Source organism: Triturus cristatus, chromosome 8 (genome assembly GCF_964204655.1).
Source record: "Triturus cristatus chromosome 8, aTriCri1.1, whole genome shotgun sequence".
In the NCBI taxonomy this organism is placed as follows: Eukaryota; Metazoa; Chordata; class Amphibia; order Caudata; family Salamandridae; genus Triturus; species Triturus cristatus.
In genome coordinates this window covers 969,414,010-969,441,965 of record NC_140591.1, presented here as the reverse complement: position 1 = coordinate 969,441,965, position 27,956 = coordinate 969,414,010, and the positions used below count along the sequence as shown (strand labels likewise).

Genomic DNA, 27,956 nt, shown 5'->3' with positions numbered 1-27,956 from the left:
TTCCATGTGTAAACTCTCTGAGGATAATTAAGGAGTTACCACTCTTGAAATGAAAAGGGAATAGATACTTACTGCCCGGCGACATTTTCAGGACACGGATACGAAAGGCTAGAACAATCCTGTTTTTTTAGGTCTCGCTGAGTCAGCGCGCATGCGCTACTCGGAGACACTTTAGTAGGTGAGTTTTCAAAGTGCTGCTGAAGGCTGGCGGGTCGCGCGTGCACGCTCGCGTGAACGCAAGCTTGTCGCCAGCCAGCAGCACTTTGAAAACTCACCTACTAAAGTCTCTCCGAGCAGCGCATGCGCGCTGACTCAGCGACACCTAAAAAGGTAGGCCAAATATATCAATAAATGCAGATTCCCAAGTATCAATTAACTACAATGAACAATTAGAATAAAATGCAGTATGTACAGGTAGCAAACAGTAGAAAATATATACAAAACGGTTAGGAACGCCTAACTGATTGAATTTGCATCATCCTTGCCAACTCAAGCTTGGGAAGCCCAGGAAGGAGTTTCTCAAGTTACGTCACCTCCACAGCAATACGTCTATTCTGTGGTGAACTTCCACCTGGCCCCCACTGGTTCCCAGCTTTAATACTATTACTCAACATGAGGCGAAGCTTCTAGAAAACCTTGCCCCCTTCTCATTGGAATATATCGAGCTGGCTGGTACCAGTCTGCGTCAAGGCCAAGACGGAGGCTGGCCAGGCTCCCGTATGTTGGCTTCGAGGCAGAGTTGCCCATTAGACAGATAATATCCAGTTCACTCTGGTCAGGGAAGAGTGGAAAACAAGTGAGGAGCAGAAAGACCTTGAATATGAATCGCAAGCACTGCTGCGCACGCAGAAGTAAGGCAAAGTCAGAAAGCAAGATGACATGAGACCATGTCAAAGCCAATAGTAAGAACTCATAATTCTCATAACCCAAACAACTTGCAAGCAGTACTGTGCACGCAGAAGCAAGCCAAAGTCAGAAAACAAGATGACATGAGGTTATGTCAAAGCCAATAGTCAAAGTCAGAAAACAAGATGATATGAGGCCATGTCAAAGCCAATAGTAAGCACTTATAATATAAATGTACTGTTCTACTCTGTGACGGCTCTCACTAAAAGACAACAAGATTACAAGAGAGGAGAGAAGCAGACATATGCAGGACCGTCTCATATATCCAGGCTAGGCTATAATAACACACTAAAGTCAGTTAAAATGGTGGTAGTTGAAGGTCATCATAGGTTGCCCAACCACAAGAGTGGCTCTTTCACTACAGATTGCTTCACATCAATCTTCTGGAATTGTGGGCGATACATTTGGCTCTGAAGGCCTTTCTTCCGTCCCTTTGTGGTCAGTCAGTTCTGGTCCTGACTGACAACACTAGTGGGATGTGGTACATCAATAAGCAGGGAGGAGTAAGGTCGTATCGTCTCTGCAGAGAGGCTCTGAGACTCTGGTCCTCGGCTCAGGACCATCAGATTTGTGTGATTGCAAATCATCTGGCCGGGGTGCTGAATGTGCGTGCGAACAGTCTCAGTTGGCAATACTCGGACCATCACGAGTGGCGTCTTCATCTGGAGGTAGTCCATCACATTTTCAGGATGTGGGGATTTCCTTGGTTGGACCTGTTTGCCATTCACAGGAACGCACACTGGCCGTCGTTCTGCAGTATCCGATGTGGGGAGCGATGGGTGACGCTTTTCAGTTATATTGGGGCTCACAGCTTTTTTTATGCGTTCCTCGGGTTCTAAGGAAGATTCGCCAAGACCGGGCCCAAGTCATATTGAGCCAATCTCACAAGATGGCAGCCGAGTAAGGAGCCGTCTAGAGAGCTCTCGGTTTGAGGATTACCACATCGGTAGTTATCCCCACTTAAACTCAGCCATCCAACCTCCTGCCCTGGCTCTCTACAGCTTACCTTCACTTGAATTTTCACCTTTCATGCTTCTACTTACCCATTGACTCAGCCAATGCGATTCCCCTGGATTTGGCCTGCGCTCCTCTGATCCAGCTCAAACTGCTGGGTCCTAGCGGGCGGCCCTGTTTCCTGCAACACGGAGCGAGGCCATCCCACCCCGTCACCTGATGCCTGCTGCTTGCTGCTGAGGTGTATCCGCGATCCCGGAACGAGGCCGTCTTCACCCTCGACTCCATTGTGGCCCTGGAACCTAGACCTCACTTTGGACAGGTTCCACCCCCGTTGCCTCACTTCCCACCACAGGCGCACTTGGACCCTGCACTTATCACTGACAGATGTTTGGTGCTCACACCATCCTGGAACCCGACTGTATTCCTTCCACTCCATACCCCATAACCTATTTGTCCGACTGGCCCGCTTACTCTGCTCTCCCTCCCTTCTTCCACTCATTCAAGACTTGGACTTCCTGGGACGAGTGGTCTCTGACCATGACGTACATACCTTGGACTTTCGCTGGACACCCGCTCATCCCCTGGTCCCCACGTGGAGACTGCCACAGGACTGCCTTGTGGACCCAGTCTTTTAGCGGAGCAGGGGGATCATATTCGGCACTACTTTTGTGAAAGCAGTCACACAGCCTCCACAAGGGCCTTAGAATGGGATGCCTTTAAGGTGGTTACGAGGGAAGTCTGCATGCAGAACATTGTGGGAGTCCTTAGGACCCTGGAGAAGGATACACTATAGGCCGAACGCAAAATGGCCTTTCTGAGCAGAGTCGGACAGTAACCCAGCGCTCGCTCCACAGCTCGCAAAGGCTAAAACGGATTATGGGGCCCTCCTGGAGGTCCTGTTGTGCTTAACTTTGCTGTCCATGCTTCCAAAGTACACAGGGAAGGCGACAAAGGCAGCAGTCTCCTTGCATTAGAATTAGAATTAGTGGACCACCCTTTACCACTAGACAGATGTACTGCAGGCCTTCTACCATTACTACTCCTCTGGGTACCAGGCCCCACCAACTACTCCTCCGAGCCTCACTGAGGCCTTCCTCACCAACATCCCTATTCCTTCCAACTCCGCATCTCTCAGAGACTCTTTAGAAGCACCATTCACCACCACAGACGTGACACAGGCGTTTCATGCTCTTGCTTGAAATAAAACGCCAGGCCTCGAAGGTCTGCCCTTGGATTACTATAACACTTTTTTGGCCCAACTAGCCCCCACCTCACTATCATGGTTGCTTCCACACTGTGCACTGGTGAACTCCCCGACTCACTACACGAGTTCCTCCTTATCCCCCTCCCTAAGCCAGACAAAGATCCTACACGATTAGCCTCTTTTAGACCTATTGCCATCCTTTGCACAAATTATAAAATCTTGGGGAAAATCCTTGCAGATAGATACGCCCAAAACCTTCCATCCCTCATCCCTGCTGATCAAAATGTCTTTGTACCTGGGCGAAGCACCTCCCAAAATATTTCTCAACTCTTCAACGTCCAGGATCAAGTGCAGGTCCGCTTTCCGAGAGCAGCGTGCCTCATCCTCGATTTGAACAAGACATTTGAAACTTTAACATGTCATTATCTATTTAGAGTACTCTCCCGTATGGGGGTAGGGCCAGACTACTAGCCTACACTTTATTGTTAACTCTAGTCCTCCCTCTCGGGTTTACCTGGGTCGTATCATCTCGGCTCCCTTCTGCATCGGTCAAGACACAAGATGGGGGTGTCTGCTCTCCCCGTTCTTGTTTGCCCTAGTGATGGAGCCACTTGCCATATGTCTCGGTGGGGAGGGCCAAGAGTGGGGTATCCTGCTGGCGGGTAGGACGCATGCGGTGTCCCTATATGCAGACGATTCGCTTTTATACTTGCTTTCATACATCATAATGGATCTTATGCCCCTCCAGATCACCCTGGGGGACTTTGTCTTTGTTGCAGGGCTGCGAGTCAACTGGGTAAATTCTTCTGGGTATCCGTTATATCCTGATCACTCATCTCTAGAGTTATGTCTGTGTGATGCCCACAAACTTTGGCAGGCACAAGCAACCCAGTACTTGGGAATTTATGTATATTACACCTCCACAGACATCTATGAGGGAAATCACTGTAAACCCCTAGTAGGGATTAAAGCCCAAGCCCAAGCCCAGTTTTGGCAATCTCTTCTCCTGGCCTCCACTGGAAAAATAGCATTGACAAAGATGGTCATCCTGCCCCATCTCCTATACTATTTGGCAAACCTACTGGTAGTCCTTCTACGCACCTTTTTCAAAGAGCTATATACTATCCTATCCATCCTAATCTGGGGTGCCAAGCATCATTGGGTAGCTCTTGTTAAACTACAGCTCTCTTCGGATCATGGGTCCCTATGCACCCCATCTTTTGAGGCCTAATGTTTGGCCTCGGAACTCCAGTGGCTGTCGCGCTGGACAGCGGGTTATTATTTGGGGGAAGCAACTACCAGCCACAGGTCCACACCAATATCAACAATCCAAGGTCTTCTCCTCCGAAGGTGCTGCCTCCCTCTCCCTGGCCTCTGCAGGTCTCAGTGGCATGAGCTTGTATGATTGGCATTCACTGCCTCTCCTGCACAGCCTGTGCGTATGCTCCCACCCTCCCACTGTTCGGCTCGTCTCCCCATCCGAGGTTCTACACAGCTAAGGTATAATCTTTAGTTTGATCGCACTGACCATAAAAGACATTCACAATATTATATGAATAGAAATAAAGATAAAAAGAAATGAGACATTCATTAGGCCTCTACGTTTTTCATTATATATATAGCATAAAAATTGGTTTCAGTGCAAAGTCATAAAAGGTACAAAATATGTCAATAAAAAGATAGCTCATAAAACCGTTGTATAGTTAATCTTCTTATAACACAATTAAATTTACAAATGCCTCCATTTTGTATAAAAAAAAAAAGAATTAATGGTGATAAAGAGGTCAAAACTTCAGACAATAGGGCTATGGGAGGGGTACATATATAAATCTATATGACCATAACAATCTGATGTATGAATTCCTGTGCTGGGCTAGGTCACTTAAATTAGCCATTGCTACAGCTAACCTGGTCGTAGTTACGGCTAAGTAATGGTCCATTTTTACCAAGGAGTTATCTTGGACCTGTCAGAATGATAACTTCTTTTTACTGTGGATTGCTACTATGTGTAGTCGCCATTATCTTTAGAAGTTTGGCGTGAATTCGCCACATCCAACTTAAGAATTTGGCGATGGATATTACGCAGGGCTCATTGGTGTTTGACTTCAGTATTCTTAGCGCTATGGCACTAGACCTAGTGCCCAGGGTGCTACATAAAGGTTTTAACCATTTGTCCCGCGGAGCCTTGTAGGCAGAGCATATAAAAAGGATATGTGGGACTGTCTCCTCCTGCTCTATGCATAAATTGCATTTACTATCAGTGGAGTTGTGCCATATGTTGATATAGGATTTGACCAGGAGTGTGCCAATCCGAAATTGAAAGAATAATCTCCTGTCACTGGGCTTGGTTATAACATCCCAGAAGGTTTCGTACATGGGACTTGGCTTGAACTCCATGAAGATACCAGTCAGTGTAGTGTTCTCAATGGTGCGTGTACTGTTTGTGAGGACCATAGACCAATAAAGCTCCTTTATTTCTTTTTTGGAGGGGAACCTAAGTCCTTCTGGATCTTCCCATAAGTGGCTCAAGCCCATATTAACCAGTGTGCTTTTCACCCGTTGAAGCCATGTTATCTTGCAGGAAGTGTTGGCTTCTCTGACGTCCTTTTTTTTTTCTTGGGGAAGTTTTTTATATAGCGCGAACTAGACCCGATAAATCGGGTGTCGGAGCGCTTTACATAGCACCAGTTTCATTATACAAGGATACATAAATTTTTTCTTAGGCACGGAGAGATTAAGTGATTTGTCCAGAATTACAGGATGTTGAGCGTCGTAGCCGAGACTCGAACCCGGTTCCCCAGCTTCGACGTCGACCGCTCTAGCCGCAAGGCTACATCCTCTCCCTTTAACGCTTTTGCACAATGCGATAAATCTGGGGTGGACCGTAGTCTACACCAAAATGCTGTCCGTCGGAACCTTGCTGTCTCATCCAGACGGTTACATCCCAAATCATAATAAAGGGGCTTTAGTGGGGTGTTTTGCGGGAGACCTATAAGGCCTCTCACAAATTTGTTCTGGGCTAAGACTAGTGGAGTCAAGTTGTCGAAACCCCAGAGTTCGGCTCCATATAGTGTTGAGGCCATAATTATGGTTTTATACATCTGCAATGCTGGGCCTATAGGCTTAGTTTGCAAGAGATTGTGTTCTCTAGGCAGTGCTCCAGCTAACTGGCGGTGTTTAAGTGCCATGATTTCAATCTGGGGTTTCCAGTTTATTTTACTTCCTAGGGTAATCCCTAAATAGTTAAGTGTCAGTCTGTTCGAGCTGTTCCTTATTTAAGTGTACCCTGCCCTTTATTGCTCTGTGTTTATTAAGGACCATGAATTTTGTTTCATTTGCGTTTATCTCAAGGCCACAGTCCTTGCAGAAATCTTTGAAACTCATCAGCGCTCTCTGCAACCCGCTTTGTGTTTTTGGAATGACTAACATGTCATCCGCAAACATAAGTATTGGTACTTTAGTACCAGCTAGTGAGGGAGCATCAGTTGGGTGGGAGGAAAAGTAGTTGACACAGCTAAGACTTTAGAGGTTTGTATGGAATTTTCAGTACATGTTGCAGGTTACCTTTTCTCTATCAGACATCTCTTCTCCTTTGAGCGCATGGCCTAAGATTGCTGCCTTCTCGTAGGTCAGTTCCTTCTAGATGGGCAACTCGTACACACCTTTCGCACACTTCTGAAATATCACATACGAAAAAGCACTCTCCCACCCACCCAGTCCCTTAGTCTATCTTAGTTCTGGAAACGGGCCAGCACCTCATTACGTGAATATATAAGGCCATATTAGAGCTTACACTCATTTCCCTCCACCCCTTTATGCCAAAAATAGAAGGACGACTTTGGGAGGGCGCTTTACGACAGGGAATGGGACCGGGCGCTTTAATTCCCCAAAGCTGTATCCCCTAACTCGCATTTCAAGAACATTCAATTCCACATTCTTCACAGGGCATACCTGACCCCAGCACAACTGAACCGTTTCTTTCCCGACACAAAAGTGAGCTGTCCACGCTGCCAAACTCCCGATGCTGATCTCAAACATATGCTCTGGTCCTGTCCAACCGTCCATAGTTATTGGCACTCTATCCACTACATGGGAGGCAGGCTCCCTCTGTATTTTCAAACGCAGGAAGCAACAGAAACCTCGAGCCGCTTCGCATCCTTAGCTCTACTACTGGTCAAGCGAACTATCACACTGCGTTGGCCAATCCCCCACTGCCCCTCCCCCCAAGTGGCCGCATGGCATGGGGCAGGACGGAAATGGGACCTAGCCAACGAGGATACCCTCTGCTTTGAAGAGGTGAAACATCTGCGTAAATGCCTAATCTCATCCCAGTGGGCCACCCTACTGGCTCACTCCCAGCAGGAGGTATGCACAGATAGTCTTCTCCCATGACAGCGTGTACTTCACACACCCACTACCCTGGCACGGTTGGCCAAAGGCCCAACCTCCGTGACCTCGCCCCAAGTCCACACTGGTTCCTCCCTGGGCCCACGTTGCCATTTCAAGTGCTAATTCACTGACCCTAGCCGCAGTGCCTGAAAACCTCAGGATCTGGATCTACTGGATCTACTTTGCCTGCCCATCCAATGCCCCTTGCTCCCCCAACCAAGGTGACAAGCCTTCTCACAGATACTTCCTTCTGATGCATGCCAAGGTTCCCACCAACACCTAATCCACCCTCAAGCATAGTTGTTACCCCGTCACATCAGCCGGGACCTACCGAAACAACCAGTGAGAACTTGTCCTGCTACCTTATGTTACTTTTACTGAGAGTTTGTTTTATATAATATGAAAATCAATAAAAATATTATTTAAAAAATCAGCGGAAATACTGATTTGTTTTCCTATCTGATAGTTTTGTTTTGGAGGTATGATAGGTGATTTGGAGCTCCACGAGCAGTTTGACTGACTTCCTCCTAATTTGCAAAGGTCATTATTTGTACCTTGATTAGGCGAGTTTGGGCTGGATACATTTTATTTGAGGATGAGCAGCTGAATCCATGATATAGAGAGACATGGTTGTTGTATTCCTTCAAGTGTCAATGTCACCAGAGGGATCAACCTTGAAGAGTTTAAATTGGATACATATTTGAGAGTTGATCTGTTATCCTTTTCCTGGTAATTATCCTTTTTTCTGCCTTTTTGGCACAGAAGAGGATATTTTGAAGTTATTACGAGGAAAGGGACGGGAAGATGGTCTGACCAATCAGCTTCAAATAAAGACACTTTATGGACGAGGATTAAGCAGTAAAATTGACCTTTGTTTTGACAATGATTAGAGTTGGTGTTTCTGACGTGGAGTATTGCGCATCACGGTTGAGGTCTCCTAGCAATAAGCTATGGAAAGAGAGCATTGGGTTTTGATTAATGTATGCATTTATCTTGTCACTGAAGTTGGTTTTAGGTTAAGATGGGTATGGAATAAATGCATGTTTGTGATGTTGCCAGAAAACGGAGAAATGCGGAATGTAATGCTGTGATAATTATACCTGTCAACATTCATCAAGCAAACTGCTTGCTGAAGGATTTATTGTGTTTTTCAGTCCTGTACGGAAAGGGACATGCAACATTGACACCTTTGCCTGGATGATGGAACATTCCAGATTGCTGTGGTAGCTTATACTATGTCGTGTTCTGTCCTGTTTAAGTAGTTCCTTCTAATCTGGAGTGGTGTGGATGTGTTTAATGCTGCTCAATTAAATATTTAGTCCAGTTTGGAAAAATAAGTTGGTGAATGCAAAATTAATGAAGATATATGTTTTTTGTAGATTGAAGCTAAGGAAGGTTACACACAAAGACAAAGTCTGTTGAAAGATATCGAAATTGTGAAAAGTAGAGAAGCAAACCTGAAGCAAAGGATGGAAGCATTTGAACTGTATGTGAATCTGAGTACATAATCTGCATCGTTTGACTGTTAAAGTAGGATTGGCATGTGTTATAATAATCTTGTCAGATCAGTTGTTTCTTTGTAAGTCAGTTACCTTGTATGACGTTTAGTTAATGGGACATTAATTAAATTATTTACTCTAAAAAAACTATCTGATAGAGACTTCTAGCTGCAGATTCTTTACCTTTGAATTCCCCAGGCGTCAGGCTGGATCCGGAAACATTTACTGTGCAATACTCCTCGTGCGTGCCATCAGTTGGCTCCAATTGGCTCCGCATGTCGCCAGCGTTGATAATGATGTTGCTGTCACCTATATACGCGCCACCCAGGCACACGGACATCAGTCATTTTCTATCTGCGCCAGTTAAGTGCCAATCCGGGATGAGCTACCCCTCTGTCACTTTTTGATAGGCCTTGTTCTACTTTTTGTTGACTTCGAAAAAATGTAACTTCATGTGCGAGGATGTCTTAGAGGAAGACAGGATTTAAACTGTGCGGTGCGTGTCACCACATGATGTCATTTACCAACCTCCACCTCGTCTGTCTCTGGTGTCTCGAGGGTGATCACAATTCGAAGTCGTGCTCGGACTGTCGGGCTATGGCTCCGACGGCCTTGCTGGAGGAGGCTACGAAGCTTCTTGCGGCCTGGCAGTCGACACTGTCCAGCGAGACTCCACGGAGGTCCCGGTCATGATCGAAAAAGAGGAGGTCGCGGGTCTGCTCCCGGAGCCCCATGTCCTCTTCATCCCACTCAAAGTCTTTGGGACACTCGGGGAAGAGGCACAAGAAGAAGGAGAAGTCCAAGCGGACTTTATCTTCGCCTCGACTGTTGTCCGTTGACGAACAAGATAGAGAGCACAGACGCTCTCTGCACAGTTCTGCGGAGCTCTCTGCACGGTTCTGCGGAGCCGGAGCCGGGTTGACTTCGTGCCTCCCTCCCTTTCCGGGAGCCGGTACGACCCCCACTCAAATCAAAGAATTTTACAAGGCCATGTGCCGTGTTTTTGAGCAGGCCGACCCCTCTGGTGAGCCTTAGGGCCCCACGGAGTCAACAGGGGCCCCACTGGATTAGACGCCGTCAGCTCCAGCTGCGGTGCCAGTGGGGCCTCAGGGATCCGTTCCCGGATTGGGGATGATGCCAGTCGTGCCTCTGTGACCTCCCCCTGCGTCAGACCCGAAGTTGGTGCCTTCGGTGTCACCAGTGCTCACCAGTGGTGCGAGCCCCATCCTTTTCCCTGACGACATAGAGCCAGAATTGCGTTGCTCAACGCCGATTTCAACGTTGATTGAGCCCAGGGGTTCTGTGTTGTTGCCGGAACACTTTGAAGATGTTTTAGGCCCGATAGAAGAATGGGAGGGGTCTTTGAACCCTTTCGAACACCAACATGTCTCTGCAGAACAGATGGACTGGTATGGGGAACTTGGGGAGGCCAATGGACTGGACACTTCCCCAGATACTAGCATGCTCACTCCGCCAACTGTGGCTATGGAGGAGGGAGCATCTTATGCCATGAAGGTTCAGAGGACAGCCGAGGATCTTGGACTAGAGTTGCCCTCCATGCAGGTCAGGACTAACCTCCTGACGGACGTGCTTCAACCTGGGGCTTTCACTTTTTCCCTTCAATGAGGCACTAACTAATGTCCTTCTAGGCACATGGTCCAAGCCTAGCACAGGGGCTCCTGTGAATAGGACAACTGCCCTTCGCCATCGCCCGGCTCCAGGTGACCCAAAGTTCCTCAGCCAACACCCCAACCCTGAAAGCTTGGTGGTGCAGGCTTCTACATCACAGGACGCGTTCCCTTCTGCCGCTCCGGATAGGTAATCCAAGAGGCTGGATTCACTTGGAAAGAAGTTTTTTCTTCCTCTAGCCTGGCATTGCGGTCGGCGGGTACCACATGCTTATTGTGCCGTTTCTCCCACTCCCTTTGGGAGACGGTTACACAAGTGCTGCCACAAGTGGGTCTTGCAGATCATTCAGGAGGGCTTTTCTCTGCCTTTCCTTTCTTTTCACCTCCCATCCTGCCAACTCAAGAACGGCTGCCAGAGGATCACTTAAAATTGCTCCAAGAGAAAGTTACAGCTCTCCTGGCCAAGGGAGCTATAAAAAAGGTCCTGGATTCAGAAGTAGGCAGTGGCTTTTTTTCCCGCTACTTTCTGATTCTGAAGAAAAACAAAGGGTTGTGGCCCATTTTAGATCTTTGGACCGTCAATCTCTTCCTCAAGAAGAAGTTCAAGATGCTCAGGTCTTGTCTACCCTAGACCAAGAATACTGGATGGTAGCATATGGACCTGCAGGATGTGTATTTTCACAGCCCCATCCTGCCAGGTCACAGGCATTACCTGCGGCTCAAGGTAGGCCACAAGCCCTTTCAGTTTACCATGCTGCCCTTCGGCCTTACCAGTGCAACTCGGGTGTTCACCAAGGTGATGGCGGGGTTCGCAGCTCATCTGCGCAAGTTAGAGGTGTCAGTCTTCCCCTACCTCGACGGTCTGGCTATTAAAGGCATCCTCGCCCCAGGCTGTCGTCTCCCACCTTCAGACGATGGCGGACCTCCTGCATTCGCTGGGTTTTCTATAAACGTGCCGAAGTCACACCTGACTCCTTCTCAGATGCTCCCTTTTATCAGAGCTGTTCTGGACACAGTGCAGTTTTGGGCCTAGCCTCCCGAGCAGCGAGTCCAGGATATTCAGGTTATGATTCCGATGTTTCAGCCTCTGTTCTGGATTGTGGTGAGACTGACTGTTAGAACTGGGGGTCTCTAGTTGGCAGAGGTAGGTACCTTTGACCAAATAGGGACCCTTGCTTCTAGTCAGTGTAAGGGGGTACACTCCTAAAATAACCCCTGCTCACCCCCTTGGTAGGTTGGCACAAGTAGACAGGCTTATCTCAGAGGTAGTGTATAAAGCATTTGTGAACACATACAGTAATCCAGTGACAACACTACAGATGGACACCACACAGGTTTTATATCAAAAATAAGTATTCTTCATATAGACTTATCACAAGACCACAAACGACAAAAATCCACCACACTGTACTTTAAAAATGGTAGAAATAGCTTAGTTCTCTTAAGATGGTAAATGCGACACTTTAAGTTCAATGTACTTTTGGATGCGTAACGCTATACAACGAAAGTGTTGCAGGGAAGGTGATGCGTCGGTTCCTTACACGCAAGAACGGTGATGCGTCGCGTCCCTACTGATGCGTCGGTTCTTCTCGGCGTGGGGAGGAGATGCATCAGTTTCTTACTGCGCTTCCGTGGCGATGCGACCAGCAGCGCTGTGATGCGATGAAGATCCGGTGCAATGAAACAAAAATGGCGTCGTCTTCTTGTTGCGACACGATGCGTGCACGCCCAGTGACCGTGCGGCGACTCAACGATTCTTCTGAGCCACGACAGGCCCTGCGACACGCTTCTCCAGTGATGCGACGGCGTCTGATGCGACGGTGACACTCTTCTCCGGTGATGTGAGATGCTTCGGCGATGCGATGCAACAGCTGCAGTGGCGACACCCTTCTTCAGTGATGCGACGACAGCCGCTGCGGCGGCAACACGCTTCTCCGATGGTACGACGGCATCTCATGCGACGGCAACACTCTTCTCCGGCGATGCAAGGCGCTTCTGCGAGGCCAACCGGCAGCGGCGAACACCCTTCTCCAGTGATGCGACGACAGCGGCTGTGGCGGCGACACGCTTCTGCTTTGTGAGTCGCGCTTCCAACTCCTTGCGACACGCAGTCCCTCAGAAGGCCCCGCACAACAGCAGGCACTTCAAAAGAACTCTAGGGGAGCTGGTTGGTGAAGTTTGTTGTCCCTGAGATTTCAGCAGGAGGCAAGCTCTATCTCAAGCCCTTGGAGATCCTTCACAAGTTGATTTGAAAGTAGCACAAAGATCTTTCTCCTTTATTTGACAGTCAGGCAACCACTGCAGGTCAGTCCCCCAAACAGCACTCAGCTAGGGATAGTCTCTTCCTCCGTTTCTCTGGTTCCTCTCCTCAACAAAGGTTCTTCTTGTTTCCCAAAGTGATCTAAAGTTCTGGGGTCTGGTCCCCCCTTTTATACTCATTTTCCCTTTGTTCTCTGAAGGCAGAGAAGCCTTTGCCTAGTCCAAACCAGTTCTGGTCAGCCCTGGAGCACTTTGTTGACAAGACTCCTTCTTTCCTTTCACAGTGTAGGCCAGGGACATCAGACGCACCACAGGAGGTGGAGACAGCATTGTGGAGGGAAGGCACAGCCCTATTCAGGTCCCAGGTGCAGCTCCCCCCACCCATCTACATGCAGATCTCTCTATTCAGCCCTGTGCTGACTCACCCTGTATCCTGGAATCCCCAGCCCCTGTCACACAAACTCCAGACAAGGAATACACAACCTAGCAGAGGCAGGCTTGGATAGTTAGGCAAGAAAATACCTACTTTCTAAAAGTGGTATTTTCAAACACAGAATGTTAAAACCAACTTCACTAAAAGATGTATTTTATCATTCTGAGTAGAGGCATACTAAACTCGAATTTCTACCTAGTTCCCTGAGTCAGTTAGGATTATAAGATGTAATAATCAAACTGCCCATTCTGGCCTATGGGGAATAGGGAGCCTTGCAATAGTGAAAAACGAAAATGGATGTAATTCCCTATCAGGACATGCCACACACACCAGGGCATGTCCTACCTGATACTTAAAATGCACCCTGTCCTTGGGCCTACCATATGGGTGTCTGATATGAAGAAAAGAGCAGGTGTAGGGACTGGCAAGTGGGTGCACTTGGCCAGACAACATGGCAGTACCAGACTGCACACAGGCTCTGCAATGGCAGGCCTTAGACACATTTTACAGGCTGCTTCTGTGGGTGGCACAACCAGTGCTGCAAGCCCACCAGCAGCATTTGGTTTACAAGCCCTGGGCACACTCAGTGCACTGTACTAGGGTCTGACAAGTAAACCAAATCAGCCAATCATGGAGTCACTAATCCATACATCCATTTACCATAGGGAGCACTTGCACTGTGGCACTGAATAGCAGTGGCACAGTGCCCAAAGCATCTAACACCAGCAAAAATACATGAGCAACAACAAATAAATAGAAGGGAGAACCACGCCAATGGTGACAGGTCTAACACTGACTCAGAGGTTGCTGGGCCTCATGGCCTCATGCATCATGTTGGTAAAGCATGCCATGTGGCGTATGCGGGTTCTGCAGTGGGACCTGAAGTTCCAGTGGGCACAGCATCGGGGAAATCTCACCGACGTGGTCCAGATCTCCGAAGGAACTGCAAGAGATCTGCAGTGGTGGTTGACGAACCATGATTGGGTCAACAGCAGACCCCTCTCCCTTACCCAACCAGATTTTACAGTTGTGACAGATGTGTCCCTTCTGGGATGGGGTGGCTATCTGGGAGAGGTGGAGATCAGGGGAAACTGGTCTCTTGCGGAGTTGGGGCTCCACATCAATTTGTTGGAGCTTCGAGTGATTCGATTGGCATTGAAGGCATTTATTCCCTCTGTCAAGGGGAAGTTAGTGCAGGTGTTCACGGACAACACCACCGCCATGTGGTACTGCAACAAGCAGGGTGGGTGGGGTTGTGGACCCTTTGTCGAGAGGCCCTGCATATCTGGACATGGCTGGAACACCTGGCAGGCGGACAAACTCAGCTGTCGATGCCTAGCGGATCACGAATGACGCCTCTAGTCAGAGGTGGTGCAAGGTCTCTTTCAGCAGTGGGAAGAGCCTTTGTTAGATCTGTTCACCTCCGAAGAGAACGCGCAGTGTCAGCATTACTTCTTGGGACTGTTTTTCCGATGCAACACCGCTGTGCAAGAAGAATCTCCAAGCATTGCTGCGCCGCTGTAGAACCTACGCAGCACCTGTCACGGCTGCAAGAACTGACACATCGAGGGATCGGGGCTGAAGAAAGAGACACCGCTCTCCGCATCGATCGCCGACGCATCCCGTATTTCCACGCATCGCACCAGTGCGGCAAGTCTTCCTGAGGCATCACCCGCGGACCAAAATCATCTTGAAGTCGACGCATCACTTCCTCCTACAGCCCGGATTCGACGCATCCCTTCTCCTGCATGCAGCAGAACTGTCACATCGCCTCCCCAAGGTCTCAGGACCGGGCGCATCTCTTTGTTTCTCACCGCTTCCCCTTTCTGCGGCTGTTTGGCCTTGTGAATTTTGACGCATCTTCAGGTACTTTGTGAGAAATCACGCATCTATTGTTTTCTATGGAACAAGTTGTTTGAAACCTTTTTAAAGTCATATTCTTATTACATGCATGTTTGATTTTTGTCGTTTTGGTCTTGTTCAGTTTAGATAAAGATACTTTATTTTTCGAAACTGGTGTGGTGTCCATTTGTGGTGTTATCACTGTATTTCTGTGTTTTTTTTAGTACAAATACTTTTCACATTGCCTTTACGATAAGTCTGTCTGCTCTTGCCAAGCTACCCCCTGGGTGAAAACGGGTTATCTAAAGTGTGTAACACCCTTACCCTGACCAGAAGCAAAGGTCCCTATTTGGACAAAGCTACCTACCTCTGCCAACTAGAGACCCCCATTTCTAACAGTAGTTCTCTGCATTAAGATCTGCTATGCCCTGGCTAAGAAGCACCCCAGAGGGATTAATGTCCCATTCCACCAGGAGAAAGGCTGCGACTAGGGCCTTGGCTCAGGGTGTCCAAGTCTTAGATATCTGTCAGGCAGCAACGTGGACATATTTGCACTACTGCCTGGACAGTCAGGTCCGCAGGGATGGGCACTTTGCCCGTTCGGTCATGCAGGACTTCCTAGTGTGAGGTATTGATCTGCAACCCACCGCTGGGATGTTATGGCTTGGGTATCTACTTCAAAGGTAAGGAATCTCCAGCTAGAAGTCTCTATCAGATGAACAAGTTACTTACAGTCAGTAATGCGTTATCGGATAGAGATTCTATCTAGCTGCAGATTCCTTACAGCTATGCCTCCCCGCTTTGCGGGTTGATTTTGTTAGGACTAGGGTTGCTCGCCTTTTCAATGCCCTAATTTTTTACACGTTTTCGTCAGTTACTTTGTGAATCTGCGCTTCTGGCATGAAAAAAACAAAAAGTACTGACGTCCGCCCGCCTGGGTGGTCCCTATATAGTTAACCGCAACGTCATAATCGACTTTATCGATGTCGCCGACGTCACTTGGAGCCAAATGGAGCCACCTGGTGGCGCGCACAAAGCGTATTGCTAAGCAAAAGTTTCTGGGTCCAGCCTGACTCCTGGGAAATTCAAAGAAAAGTAATCTGCAGCTAGATAGTGTCTCTACTAGATAATGTGTTACCGAAGGTAAGTAACTTGTTCTTTGAAACAAGTTGTGCGATGAGTTAAACCAGGTCTCTTTAAAGATCAACTGTTTCTATTAATAAATGCACAACCAAGTTCAGTGGGATTGAAATATTATAACTCATGCTGTTTTTATTTTCTATGAGGCATAAAGTAGGTAATTTGGATGAGTTTCCTTAAGTTCACTTACCTGTTTGTATACCAAAATGACATGGGGTACGTGATGAAATAACCTGTGACACAATGTAGAGGTTGTGCAGTGAAAGAATTTGGACTCACTAAATGGCAGTTTGTTTCACTCACAAGACCTTTATAATAAGTTATTTTCTGATTATTGTTGTTATGCATCAATGTTTGCTAATATGTTGCCTTGTCCTCCTTCTGTTTCTTCCTCTGCCATTAACGATTGATTCGAATTATACTATGTGTAACATTAGCACTACTTCAAATCAGGCCTGCATATTTCAAAGTCTCAATGCTTCTGCAGTGATTCGATCTCCTACATGGTATTTTTAAATTGGCCACATGGTGTCATCGTTTCATGGCATATTGAGGAGTATGCTGCAATGTAGCAAAAGAGATTCCAGCATACCCAGGCAAGTAGTCCTCTAAATTCACAGGTCCTCCTGACAAGGATGCTTTTTTTGTGGACTTTATGCCCAGGCCACTGTGGTAGTATACATCAGGACCCATTCAGGTTGTTGAAGAAAAATGTGGAAAGCTACAAGGGGTATCAATCGGAATGCACTCTGAATTGCTTTGTGGCCTAATGTTATTGTTCACTGCATTGAGGTGCAGTAGCTACCGAAGCCTGCCTGTCATTATTTTCTTCATTGAAATTCGGCAAAGGTTCTATACATCGGTAAAGTTAAAACCAAACACCTGGGGGCTTAGAGTGCCAAATAAATAACACAAATCATAAACTAGTTATAAAAGATAGTTTTTGGATTAAGGTGTAGAACTGCCCTTTAAGTAAGGAGTGCCTCACCAACATCAATGACACTCTAAATCTGCCCATCTCAAATGTCTCTTTTCTACCAAAATTTGTAAGCAGCGCCAATGAGCTACAATCATGATCTGGCAGTTTTCCATTTTTTTCAGCTGAGAGATTTTAACCGTAGGCTTAGCTAGTGCGGTCTAGGCGAAGCGGAAACATGACAAGTCAGTTTGTCATTCCAAGCATAGTATTGTAGGTTTGGATTGGTATAAAACCATCCAAGCCAATCTGAATTAAGTAAATGCACCTCCTGACTTGTTTCACTCTCATTACAACTTGAAACAGAAGCATGGTTTTGCCCAGGCACAAGGGGGCCCCCAGTATAGGTCAAAAAGCAAACACTTTCAAACTTATAGTTCTGCAGAAATGATTCAGACCACAAACTAGGCACTCTGGGTAGTTGCCAGATTTAGGGGGCGGGCTGCTCCTATTTATAGAAGTGCATCTTTCACACCAGCGACACTCTACCCACCTCAAATGTCTGTTTTTGTAGCAGAATGTTGGAGCGTTGGATTAGCACTTTTGAGGCGAACATATTTAGTGTCATTGGTGTTGTAGTTGCAGTCCATAAACAGGAGCAGCTTTCCACCGAAATCGGAGAACTACCCAAACTTCCTAACTTGTGATTTGCACAGCAATACGACTATACATTTGACAAGAAAAACATGATTTAAATGAAGATATACATATATGTAAAAAAAAAAAAGAGGAGGATAAGAAAACCCGTCCAAAAACCATTTAACCCTTAAATATCTTTCTTGAATGCAACCGGTTTGTGTCTGAATTTAACAAAACTATCACCGAATACAGCTCCCTCATGTCCAAATTGTAATACTTTGCTAATTAAATTCCAACATTCCTAATAAGCAGGTTCTTTTGAATTTTTCCAGTTTTTGCAAAGCAAAGACCTATTACATATAAAATCAATTTTTCCTTTGGATGTATAAAAAGTTATGATACATGAAATATGTTGCTCAGTGGTATCATTGGCATTTAGAATAGCCTGTAATGTTTTAGAGAGCCTACATATAAAGTCTAATAGCGCGGACAGGTAGCAAACATGTAGAGTCTGCAAGAAGGGCAAAAAACACATATGACATCACAATTTTTGCAAAAATTGGATTGAAGTCAAATAGCGTTTGGTAATTCTGAGCTTCTAATTGAGTTGGTATTATTATTATTGAATGTCTGAACCTATTAGATTTGGCCAGTTTCAATGCTAAGCCAAGACCATTTCCTTGCCCACATCGCTTAATTGTCCTTGCAGTCTTCAATTAGATGTTCATAGAAGGCTGAAATTCATTTAAAAAAGAAAAGACTGGAAAATACGACGCTGGTGAAGGACAAAAAACAGTAATCTGTAATTTGTAGATTTTTCTATAAATCCTAATCAGCAAGCTGTTATGAAGATTTGAAATGTATCGCTATTGAAAGAGTCAGTAATTCTTTAGATGTTCTTTGTTTGTCACAATTCACAATATTGGTCAAGAAAAATGTTGTCTTGTCTGGATTATCCAATAGTACGGCTGGGATATGTTGTAGAGGAATTTGGAAAATTCTCTTAATCCTGCCCCATTTCTGAATGAATGTGGCCAAAATCTTGAATTAGCCTTCCTAAAGTGTGTCCGATCATTGCATTTTAACAATATATATCCCATCAAATATTTTCATAGTACACATCTAAAAGAAATTGTTTTGCTCAAGTAGCGCAAGTCTGTTACCAAAAGCAACCCAAAAATACAATTGGCAGGCAGACGTAATCACCATGCCGAACTGTAGCAACAAAAGTGAATGAGCTACCATAGGCTGTTTATAATGTAGAAGACAACCTAATGTAGTTGCCAAATGTAGTGACTACGAATTCACAAAGGGAACGCTCTAAACAGATCTGGAAATTCAAATAATCTGATGATCCTAATTACGTTAATATAGCCCACCGGGGAGATCAGTAGATTTCTCAGTTAATCCATCGGGTGCAGCGAGCCAGCAAATGTTCATAATTCAATTTTAAACGCACATCTAGATTTTCAGCTAGAGTAACCCCGAGATACTATGCTATCATACTAATTCCAGGGTTTTGTTAAGGCATGTCACCTGCAAGCTGGGTTTGGGCCTTGGGCAGATTCAGTTTCTATCCCAATATTGTGCCAAATTCAGTGTTCATCTGATCATTTATTACCATAGGTACATCCAATCTAGGTGTATTAACAGCAACATCATCTCTCTATTTATAGTAACACACTTCAATCATCCAGGGCATATTAATTAGAGTATTGATTGTAATAATTACATTTTAAAAAATAATTCCTTATAAATGGCATAAAGGAGGAGACCCTTGATTGGTACCCCATTTGATAGATACCGTGGTTCTCCCATTAACACATTGATGCCTGTGATTTCTTACATTGTAGCTGAACTAATTTAGTAAATGCTGACTAATACCCAAGTGTGGCATCATTTAATTTTTTTAATTTATTTATTTAGTCTTTTATAGAGCGCGAACGTGACCCGTTAGGATATCAGAGCGCTTTACAGGGATAACACGTTGTATACAAGTATGAAATAGTCAAAGAAAAAAAATACATAAGTAGGAGTAGAAGGAGGTGAAACATTTGGGGAATAACAGGGTGTATACAATGTTCAGATCATAATGCAGAGAAATCCAGCAAATACATTTGTGGGAGTACAAGGTAAGTACAAGATGGATAGCAGACAGTCAGTCCAAACTCTAGCGGCAACAAAAATAAGCAAAGCCACTAAGCGGTGTGTGCAATTAATGGTTTATGGGAGAAACTTGCCCATTAGGAAGATTTTGTCTTCCTTTTTAAATATTGACAGAGAGGGAATTTTTCTGATGAAAGACGGCAGCTAGTTCCAGATTCTTGGTGCAGCCCCAGAGAAAGCACAATTGTAATTTTTTTTTTTTTTTTCGGAAGCGGGTGGCTGGAGCACAAAGTTTCTGGTGGACCTGGAGTTTCTGGCTCCTCCAGAAACCATGATTTTCTGGGCGAGATATGCTGGGGATTTTGTGTGTTGTACTTTGTGGGTGATACATGGCAGTTTGAGTTGGATTCTGGCTTCAAGAGGAAGCCAGTTCAGCTCCTTCAGATGCGGTGAGATGTGGTCACATTTTTTTAAACTTGTTAAGAGTCTGGCGGCGGCGTTGAGGCAAGCTTTTAGGGGGGCCGAGGAGATCTTGGGCAGGGCTGAAAGGGTTAAGCATCTGTATTCAATTCTGGAGATAACTAATGCCTGTACTGCTATTTTTAGGTCCGAGGCATCAAGGAAAGGTTTTAGTTTCCTCAGCTAGCTCAGGTGAAACCTGGCATTTTCAGCCATCGAGTTGATGTGGTCTTGCATATTCAGGTTGCTGTCCAGGGTTATGCTGATAGATTTGGCAGATTCCACTATGGCCGGTGTGCAGTTTAGTGCTGTGATCGACTTGGTCCATTCCTGGATGTCAGTGTTACTTTTATGGGGGGCGATTAGAAGGAACTCCGTTTTTTGTGCATTTAGTTTGAGGTGGTTGCAGGCGAGCCATTGAACAGTCAGCTTTAGGGCCTCATTCAAAGAGTAGATCTCCTATAGAGATGAGATTTCGATGTAGATCTGGGTATACATGTGGAAGGAAATGTTGGCGGTACATAGTAATTCAGCTAACGGTTCAAGGTAGAGATTGAAGAGGGTTGGGAAAAGAGTTCATCCTTGGGGGACTCCAATCGTTTTCGGGTAAGGAACAGATAGATTACTGTTGAGTAAGAACCTCTGGGTGCGGTTCCGGAGGAAGGATCTAAACCATTCGAGAACAGTTCCCCTTACTCCCATCCTGAATTTGAGGTGTTCAAGTAGTTTCTGGTGGTTGACTATGTCGAATGCCGAGGATAAATCCAGTAGAATTAGTAAACATGTTTTGCCTTGGTTAAGGGCTTGGAGAGCATCATCCACAATATGGAGAATAGTAGTTTCCGTGCTGTGCCCAGGCCTGAACCCGGATTGGAAATCGTCTAGCAGGTTAAAGTTGGTGATATGTTGGCTTAGTTGAAGCTGCACACATTTCTCCAGAGCTTTCGCTAGAAGTGGGATATTGGATATTGGTCTGAAATTGTCTGGAGTAGCAGGATTCAAGGTGGTTTTTTGTGAGATGGGGACGACTTGTCCGGCTTTTAGAGAGTCCGGTATGGACCCTTGTAGTAGGGAAGCGTTGATTATTGTAGTCCAAATGGGAATGATAAATTTGGAGGTCGCGGCCACGCAGCTGGAGGGGAGTGGGTCTTTAAAGTCGTTATTCGGATTTAAGGAGGATAGAATTTTAGAGATGGAATGGTTGTCCTATAACCTGAAGTTGAACCAGTGCGCTTTGTTCTTGGGTGTTGTCTGGGGGGGAGAGAGGAGAGATGGGACCCGGCAGGAAGAGGTTGGATGTTGGTGGCTGAATTAAGTTCTTTTCCTAGGGAGGTAATTTTGGCTATAAAGAAGGAGGAGAACTCCTCACAGGTTATTAGGGATTTTGAGGTTTCTTTGGAAGTTTTAGCCAGTTTGTTCGATTGCTGTTTGACCATTTCAGAGATCTTGTGAGGTCTGTTCTTAGCCTTTTCCAGTTCCGATCTAAAGAACTCATTTGAGGATGTTCCTGTTGTAAACATTTCTGATCTGTCTGAGAAGTTTTAGTTGGGAGGCTGAGGGGTGCTGTTAACAGGTTCTTTGTGTTGGCTGAAGGATTCTCCTTTCATTGTTGAGGGACCCGTTGAACTAGGGGGTTTTGCACAAAACTGCCATTGAGATCCAATCGAAGGCCTTTCCACGTCTAGTAATATCATCGCCAAAGGTTTATGAAAAATATCCGCACCATCCATCCGGTGTTTTCCTAATTTCTATGGGTGGTGTCCTTACCCAGGATTAAATCTTTTTGTTTGGATAAGTTAGCCAGACCTTTAGCGAGAATTTTGTAAACTGTTTTTAATCTGTGTTTGGTAGGAAAATAGATTGATAAGATTTGCAAATCATACCAATCCAGAGAATGTTTTTTTTTTTAATGCAGTAATTGTGGCTTTGGACCATGACTTTGAAAGGCCACCCAAAGCAGAAGTCTTAGTAATCGTTGTATGTAGTAAAGGGTCGTTTTCTGTGGCTAGCAATGTATAGACCTCAGCAGTAATAGATCAGAGCTGCTTTCCCTGAAGCTACTTCCTTTATACTTGCCAAAATCTCCTTAGTTGTGGAATGTGATCCTAATTGGCAGTTTCGATCTGTGTACTCTTTCAGGAGTGGTATGGATTTCTTATAACTGCATGAGGTCTTAATTAAGTTTATATTATAATTCTCAGTAGCGTATAATTCTAAATAGAATTCAGAAACCCTGAGCAGACTTCTTATTAAATCTGAAACTATGAAAACGCTACTTTTCTAATGGCTTCTAGTGAATTTTGGACTCCCTGCTGCTTATTCATGATGCAAAGAGTCAGCCGGATCTTCCCCAGTCTCCAATATTTCTTCCTTCTGTGCCAGATACAGTTGGGTCACCTTAGTTGTGCGCAACGCTGTAGGTTGACGCCCTGCTGTAATAACTATTTAAAGGTGTCTGTCTGTTACTAGCTCGATTGTATATCATTCCAGCCTGGGCAATCCTCTGATTCTTGAAGTTGTTGTCAGAGAGTATTCTCGTCAATGCAGTTGAATGTATTTATCTATGAAATAGATGATTGTGTTTTGCACCTTTTTATAGGCAGTAGGACAGACCAAGACAATCAAAGCTGGTGTGAACCTTGGTTAGTTAGCATGAATTTAGAGACTTATTTATTTATTTATCCAACAAAATCAGAACGAGTCAAAATATACCTTAGGAGGGTCCACAACGCGATGTTCAGTGCAGTAGACCAGAATGGCCAGAATAATATAACAAGGGAATGATCAGAATTAGCTGCTGGAGAGATAAGACTGCATCTGCTTGGAAACTGCAGCAGTGACTCAGAATAATTAAGTGAACAGTATTGCTAAAGAGGAATTAAGTAAATGTATATCCTGGAGTAGGTTAATTGCTCTGATGCCATATGCTTGTCAAATTCAAGACCTTGCTAAGCTCAGGACTGATCCTTCTGGTTAGCCGCATCCATCTCAAGTCTTTGGAATTCGTTATGTCTAAACATACATTTGGGATGCAATTCAATTGAAATTGCCACATAGGATCAGATGTCCATTTCAGCTGGTGTATTTCCAGTGTTCATTCATTGTAGATCTAGGATCTTCTTTAATAGGTGTACAATTTGTACATAGATGAAAATGACCTGTCTCTGAGAGGGCGGAGCTTGCCGACGCCGAAGATGGCCGCCTGAGCGAGGAGCTCCGCATTTCAAATAAACTATCCTGCTAAAATCCTGCATTTGTCCAGGGCCACGTATCCGCAAAACCGCCTGCCTGCACATCTGAGTGGGGCTGCTTCCTGATGGGATAATACGGCTGCGACAAGAGGCGGTGCCCGAGGAATGCTGCGTGGGGTCGAGCGGCATGCGTACTAGGCCGCTGATCCCCGGATTAAATTTTAGCCGCAGGCCGACCGGAAGAACTACCGAGCCAGGCGGCTGTGTCTGTTCTTCCCGGCCGGAGCCCCTTGAATGCCAATAGCACCACTTGAAGCTACCGTTGCACGAGGGTGGAAGCCTGCGATGTGTGACGCCCAGTCCTAGCTTGCTGTATGCGGTGGAGAGCTGGCAGAGCGCCCGTTCAGCGGGACACTGCTGAGAATTGGAGCTCTGCGGCGGGAGCCCGAGGGGGACTTCGAACCGGAGTGGAGGTACTCGCGATGAGGCGAGCCTGCCCTTGGGTGCTCCTCGGGCTTGAGCGCTCCAGCGGTGGGATCCTCACTGCTTCATTATTGGTGGCGCGTCTTGCGAAGAGCTGCTGATTGGGGGGTGCGCCTCATCTTTAATATTTCCCTCCACCTTGCACACTGAGACGCGACCTGCACAGCGCAGCCTGGATTTGTCATTACCTGCTGATCGCGCTGGTCGCCTGGTCCTGCGGTCGCAAACGGTGCCCCCCCCCCCCCCGCTGCCGTGGATGCCGCTATCGCTCTTTTTGGGCACATGCTACACTCCAGGGTTTTTGGGATTGCTGCCCTCTGCCCCTATTGACTGGGAGCCCCCTTACTCATCCACAGGTGGAAAGTTGAGTTATGAGTCCCTCTGCAGAGCGAGTGGTAGGGTCTGGGGGTGCGTTTGCGCCCGAATTTGCCGGCGGTGAGCCCTTTGCTCGGCTTGGAGTGCTGGCCTGCCCCCCCGGTGCGGGGCACGGCGTATTGTGAATACTTGCTGCCCCACTTTGCTTGGCCTAACTCTGATCCGCATTGCTTGATTCCTAGTTGTTGTGGAGCTGCTCCTTCCGGTCCTGAAAGGTCCTACTGGGGCGGGCTGCAATGGGCAGAACCGACAAGACGCAACAGAAGCTGTCTTTTGAACAACGCAAACCCAGAGACAGTTCTCGGCCGGCCGGTGTCGAAGAGCAGGACGAAGAGCAAGAAGGTGAACCACATGGGGGTGATCTTAGGTCCATGCTGGCCTCTATGGAAAAAGGGCTGCAGAACTCGTTAATGGCATCGGGGACGAAGATTGACTCCCTTTCTTACCGCATGGACTGGATGTCTGAAAGGATGGACAAGCAGGTTGAACGCCTTGACATGGCGGAACGGCGCATCGCGGAGGTAGAGAAAGCACATACTGACATGGACACTGGCCACAAACGTATGGATCGAGCGCTCCAGGTGTTGCTGGACAAGACGGAGAACTTGGAGGCGAGGTCTCGGTGAAGTAACCTGCGAATTATTGGCTTGCCGGAATCGACCTCTTGTGGCAATATGGAGCAGTTCATCGTGAAACTACTGATCACGCTGCTCGGCTCGGACGTCTTCTCGCCCATGTTTGTGGTCGAACGAGCACACCGCTCATTGGACCCGCGCCCATCACCTGTAGCTCCTCCGAGGCCCATAATAGCAGAGCTACTCAACTACCGAGATAGGGACGCAGCGTTAAGAATTGCTAGGGAGAAACAGACTTTGCACTACGAAGGGTCTACACTTGCTATCTTCCCAGACTTTACCGTGAAGGTGCAGGAGGTACGTTGCCAGTTTGTGTCACTCAAGAAGCAGCTGAGAGATCAAAATATTGATTACGCAATGCTGTATCTGGCTCGCCTGCGTGTCAATCGCCAGGGTAGATCGCATTTCTTCACAGACCCTAAGATGCTGCAAAAAGCCATAAAGGACTGGGCAAAGGAGCAGAGGCGTAGCCCTGAAAGGGAGGCCTTGGGTGGGGCGGTTGGCGGCTCCTTGGAGGAGCAGGACTGAACTTTCCGTTTGATGCACAGATAAGATTTACATAACGGGGGGAAAGTGCATTACGCAACCAGTCTATTGATGTTAACTTCCCTTTTGTGGGGCAGGGTGGTTCTTTGTGGCACTCATTCACGTTGCACAGTAATGTTTTTCCTTAACATAAGCTGATCGTGCCGGCTTGCTCCTTCAATGTTTGGTGGGGGGATTCGGCGGGCTGTGCGCTGGGTTACACTGATATTACATAGGCGGGGTACGTGAGCCTTTGGTTGATGCTTATAAAATACTTTTAGAATGCGGAGGGCAATCGATTGCTGCCCATTTGGACGATGAGACATGTTGGCAACCTCCACCTATGCGTGTTACACACACTTGGGGGTTTTTGTCATTGTTGTTTTCTGGCGGGTGGGACTGTTCTGTTTTTCGTTCACTGCATTGCAATGTATGTTTTGTTTTATGTGGCACTAGGGGTATTGTTTCGTCAGGTCCTGGTTGGAGGGATCTTAATGTGGCAGGGGGAGGAGGGTTTTTGAGACTCAGACGCTGCAGTACACAAGATATTAGACAAATTCACTTGTTGCATAATGCCGTGGCACCACACGTTACTGAAGTATGGCACCGATGATTTACCCTAGTACACATGTAGAGGGGGGTGGTCGAGATGTCCCAGCGGACACACTTAGAGCACTCGCATGGAATGTTCGGGGACTGAACGATCATAGAAAAGTCTGTAAAGTCCTCTCGTACTTGACTAGACACAATGTTGATGTGGCACTTCTAGAAGAAACTCATCTCCCGCTTAATTCCCCTATGCTGCGGTGCAGAGGCCTGTTAGGTAACATTCATGCTGCTGGCTTCACCACACATGCACGTGGGGTAATTACTTGGATTAACCCTAGGTCTGCTCTCACCATCAGCCCCTTGTTTACTGACGCAGATGGTAGATACGTTATCTCTAGGTGCTGTGGGAAGGGTATGGACTTACTTGTTGTTAATATATATGGCCCAAACTTTGATAACCCAGGATTTTTTACAATGCTAGCGGACACGGTGGGCAGCTATGGTGAGGGCCGCCACCTGTGGGGAGGTGACCTCAATCTAGTTAGGAGTCCAGCTTTGGACAGGTCAGGGGGACCTGAGAGGAATATTACTGCTGCAGCTAGAGAGATTGAAGGCGTGCTTATTAGATTTGGTTTGGCCGACGTGTGGCGTTTGAAATTCCCGAATATTGGTGGTTATACACACTATTCTGCTTATCATAACTTGCATACCCGAATCGACTATTGGCTTGCAGCCTGGTCACTATGTGACAGGGTCCAATCTTGTCAGGTACTAAACGCACCTAGCAGACGCATACCCCCATTCACATGGCGGTTCCCTCCCTATTCTCTACTAGATGCAGTTTTTAAGGAGGAACTAGCGGTGGCTATTAAAACCTTTTTTGAAAAGAATGTGGGTTCTGTAGATGATTACCAAGTTGTCTGGGAGGCATTCAAAGTTTATATCAAGGGGATCACTATCTCAAAACACTCTGGGGTCCTCCGCTCCATACGTAAACGTCTTACTGACTTGGAGGGGAAAATTAAGATTCTTGAGCGACGGTTGCTGTCGGACGTAGACAGCTCAGATAGGGTGGTGCTTAAGGAGTTATAAGGCGAATGCAACACGGTGGCTGACAATGAGATCAAGCACCTACGTAAATATGCTACCACCAGGGCGTATGGTGAGAGCAAGCAACCTGGGTCGGTTTTAGCGCAACTACTTAGGAAACGTAGAGAAACATTGACTACAGTGTGGGTTAGGTCCGCTGAGGGCGAGCTTTTAACTGAAGCCACAGATGTGGCTGATAGATTCCGGCAATATTACTCCGAGCTATATGCCTCTAGGAATACTGCAACAGATGAGGAGATCATTGATTACCTGTCATACATACGACTCCCATGGCTCACTAACACACACAGGGAATTTCTCATGAGGCCCATAGAGAGGGATGAAATCCTTCTTGCCTTATCAGGCATGAGGGCAGGTAACGCTCCGGGATCAGATGGCCTCACGGTCGCATTCTACAGGGCTTTCATAGATTTATTGCTCCCGCAGCTGACCACGCTCTTTAAAGATATGTGCGTTATGGGACACATGCCACCGTCCATGTCCGAGGCAGTGATAGTTGCACTCCTCAAGCCAGGAAAATCCTCGAAGGACTGTGCATCGTATCGTCCTTTGCCTCTGCTTAATGTGGACACGAAGATATTTGCAAAGATTCTCGCTAATAGATTGGTGCTCCTGGTCCCATTCTTAGTGGCACCTGAACAAGCGGGGTTTGTCCCTGGTAGATATTTAACTTACAACCTGCGCACGGTATTTGGTGCCTTGCAACACATC

At 46.6% G+C, this 27,956-nt stretch overlaps 1 protein-coding gene across 2 annotated transcripts in view; it reads left to right on the top strand.

The window, feature by feature from the left end:
* OFD1 (OFD1 centriole and centriolar satellite protein) overlaps window positions 1-27,956 on the top strand; it is a 449,276-nt gene that overhangs the window by 135,278 nt on the left and 286,042 nt on the right. For both annotated transcript variants that reach the window (XM_085622492.1, XM_085622491.1), the window contains exon 9: window positions 8,836-8,942. In XM_085622492.1, coding sequence (XP_085478618.1) covers window positions 8,836-8,942 — 107 coding nt within the window. The remainder of the gene's footprint in view (window positions 1-8,835; window positions 8,943-27,956) is intronic.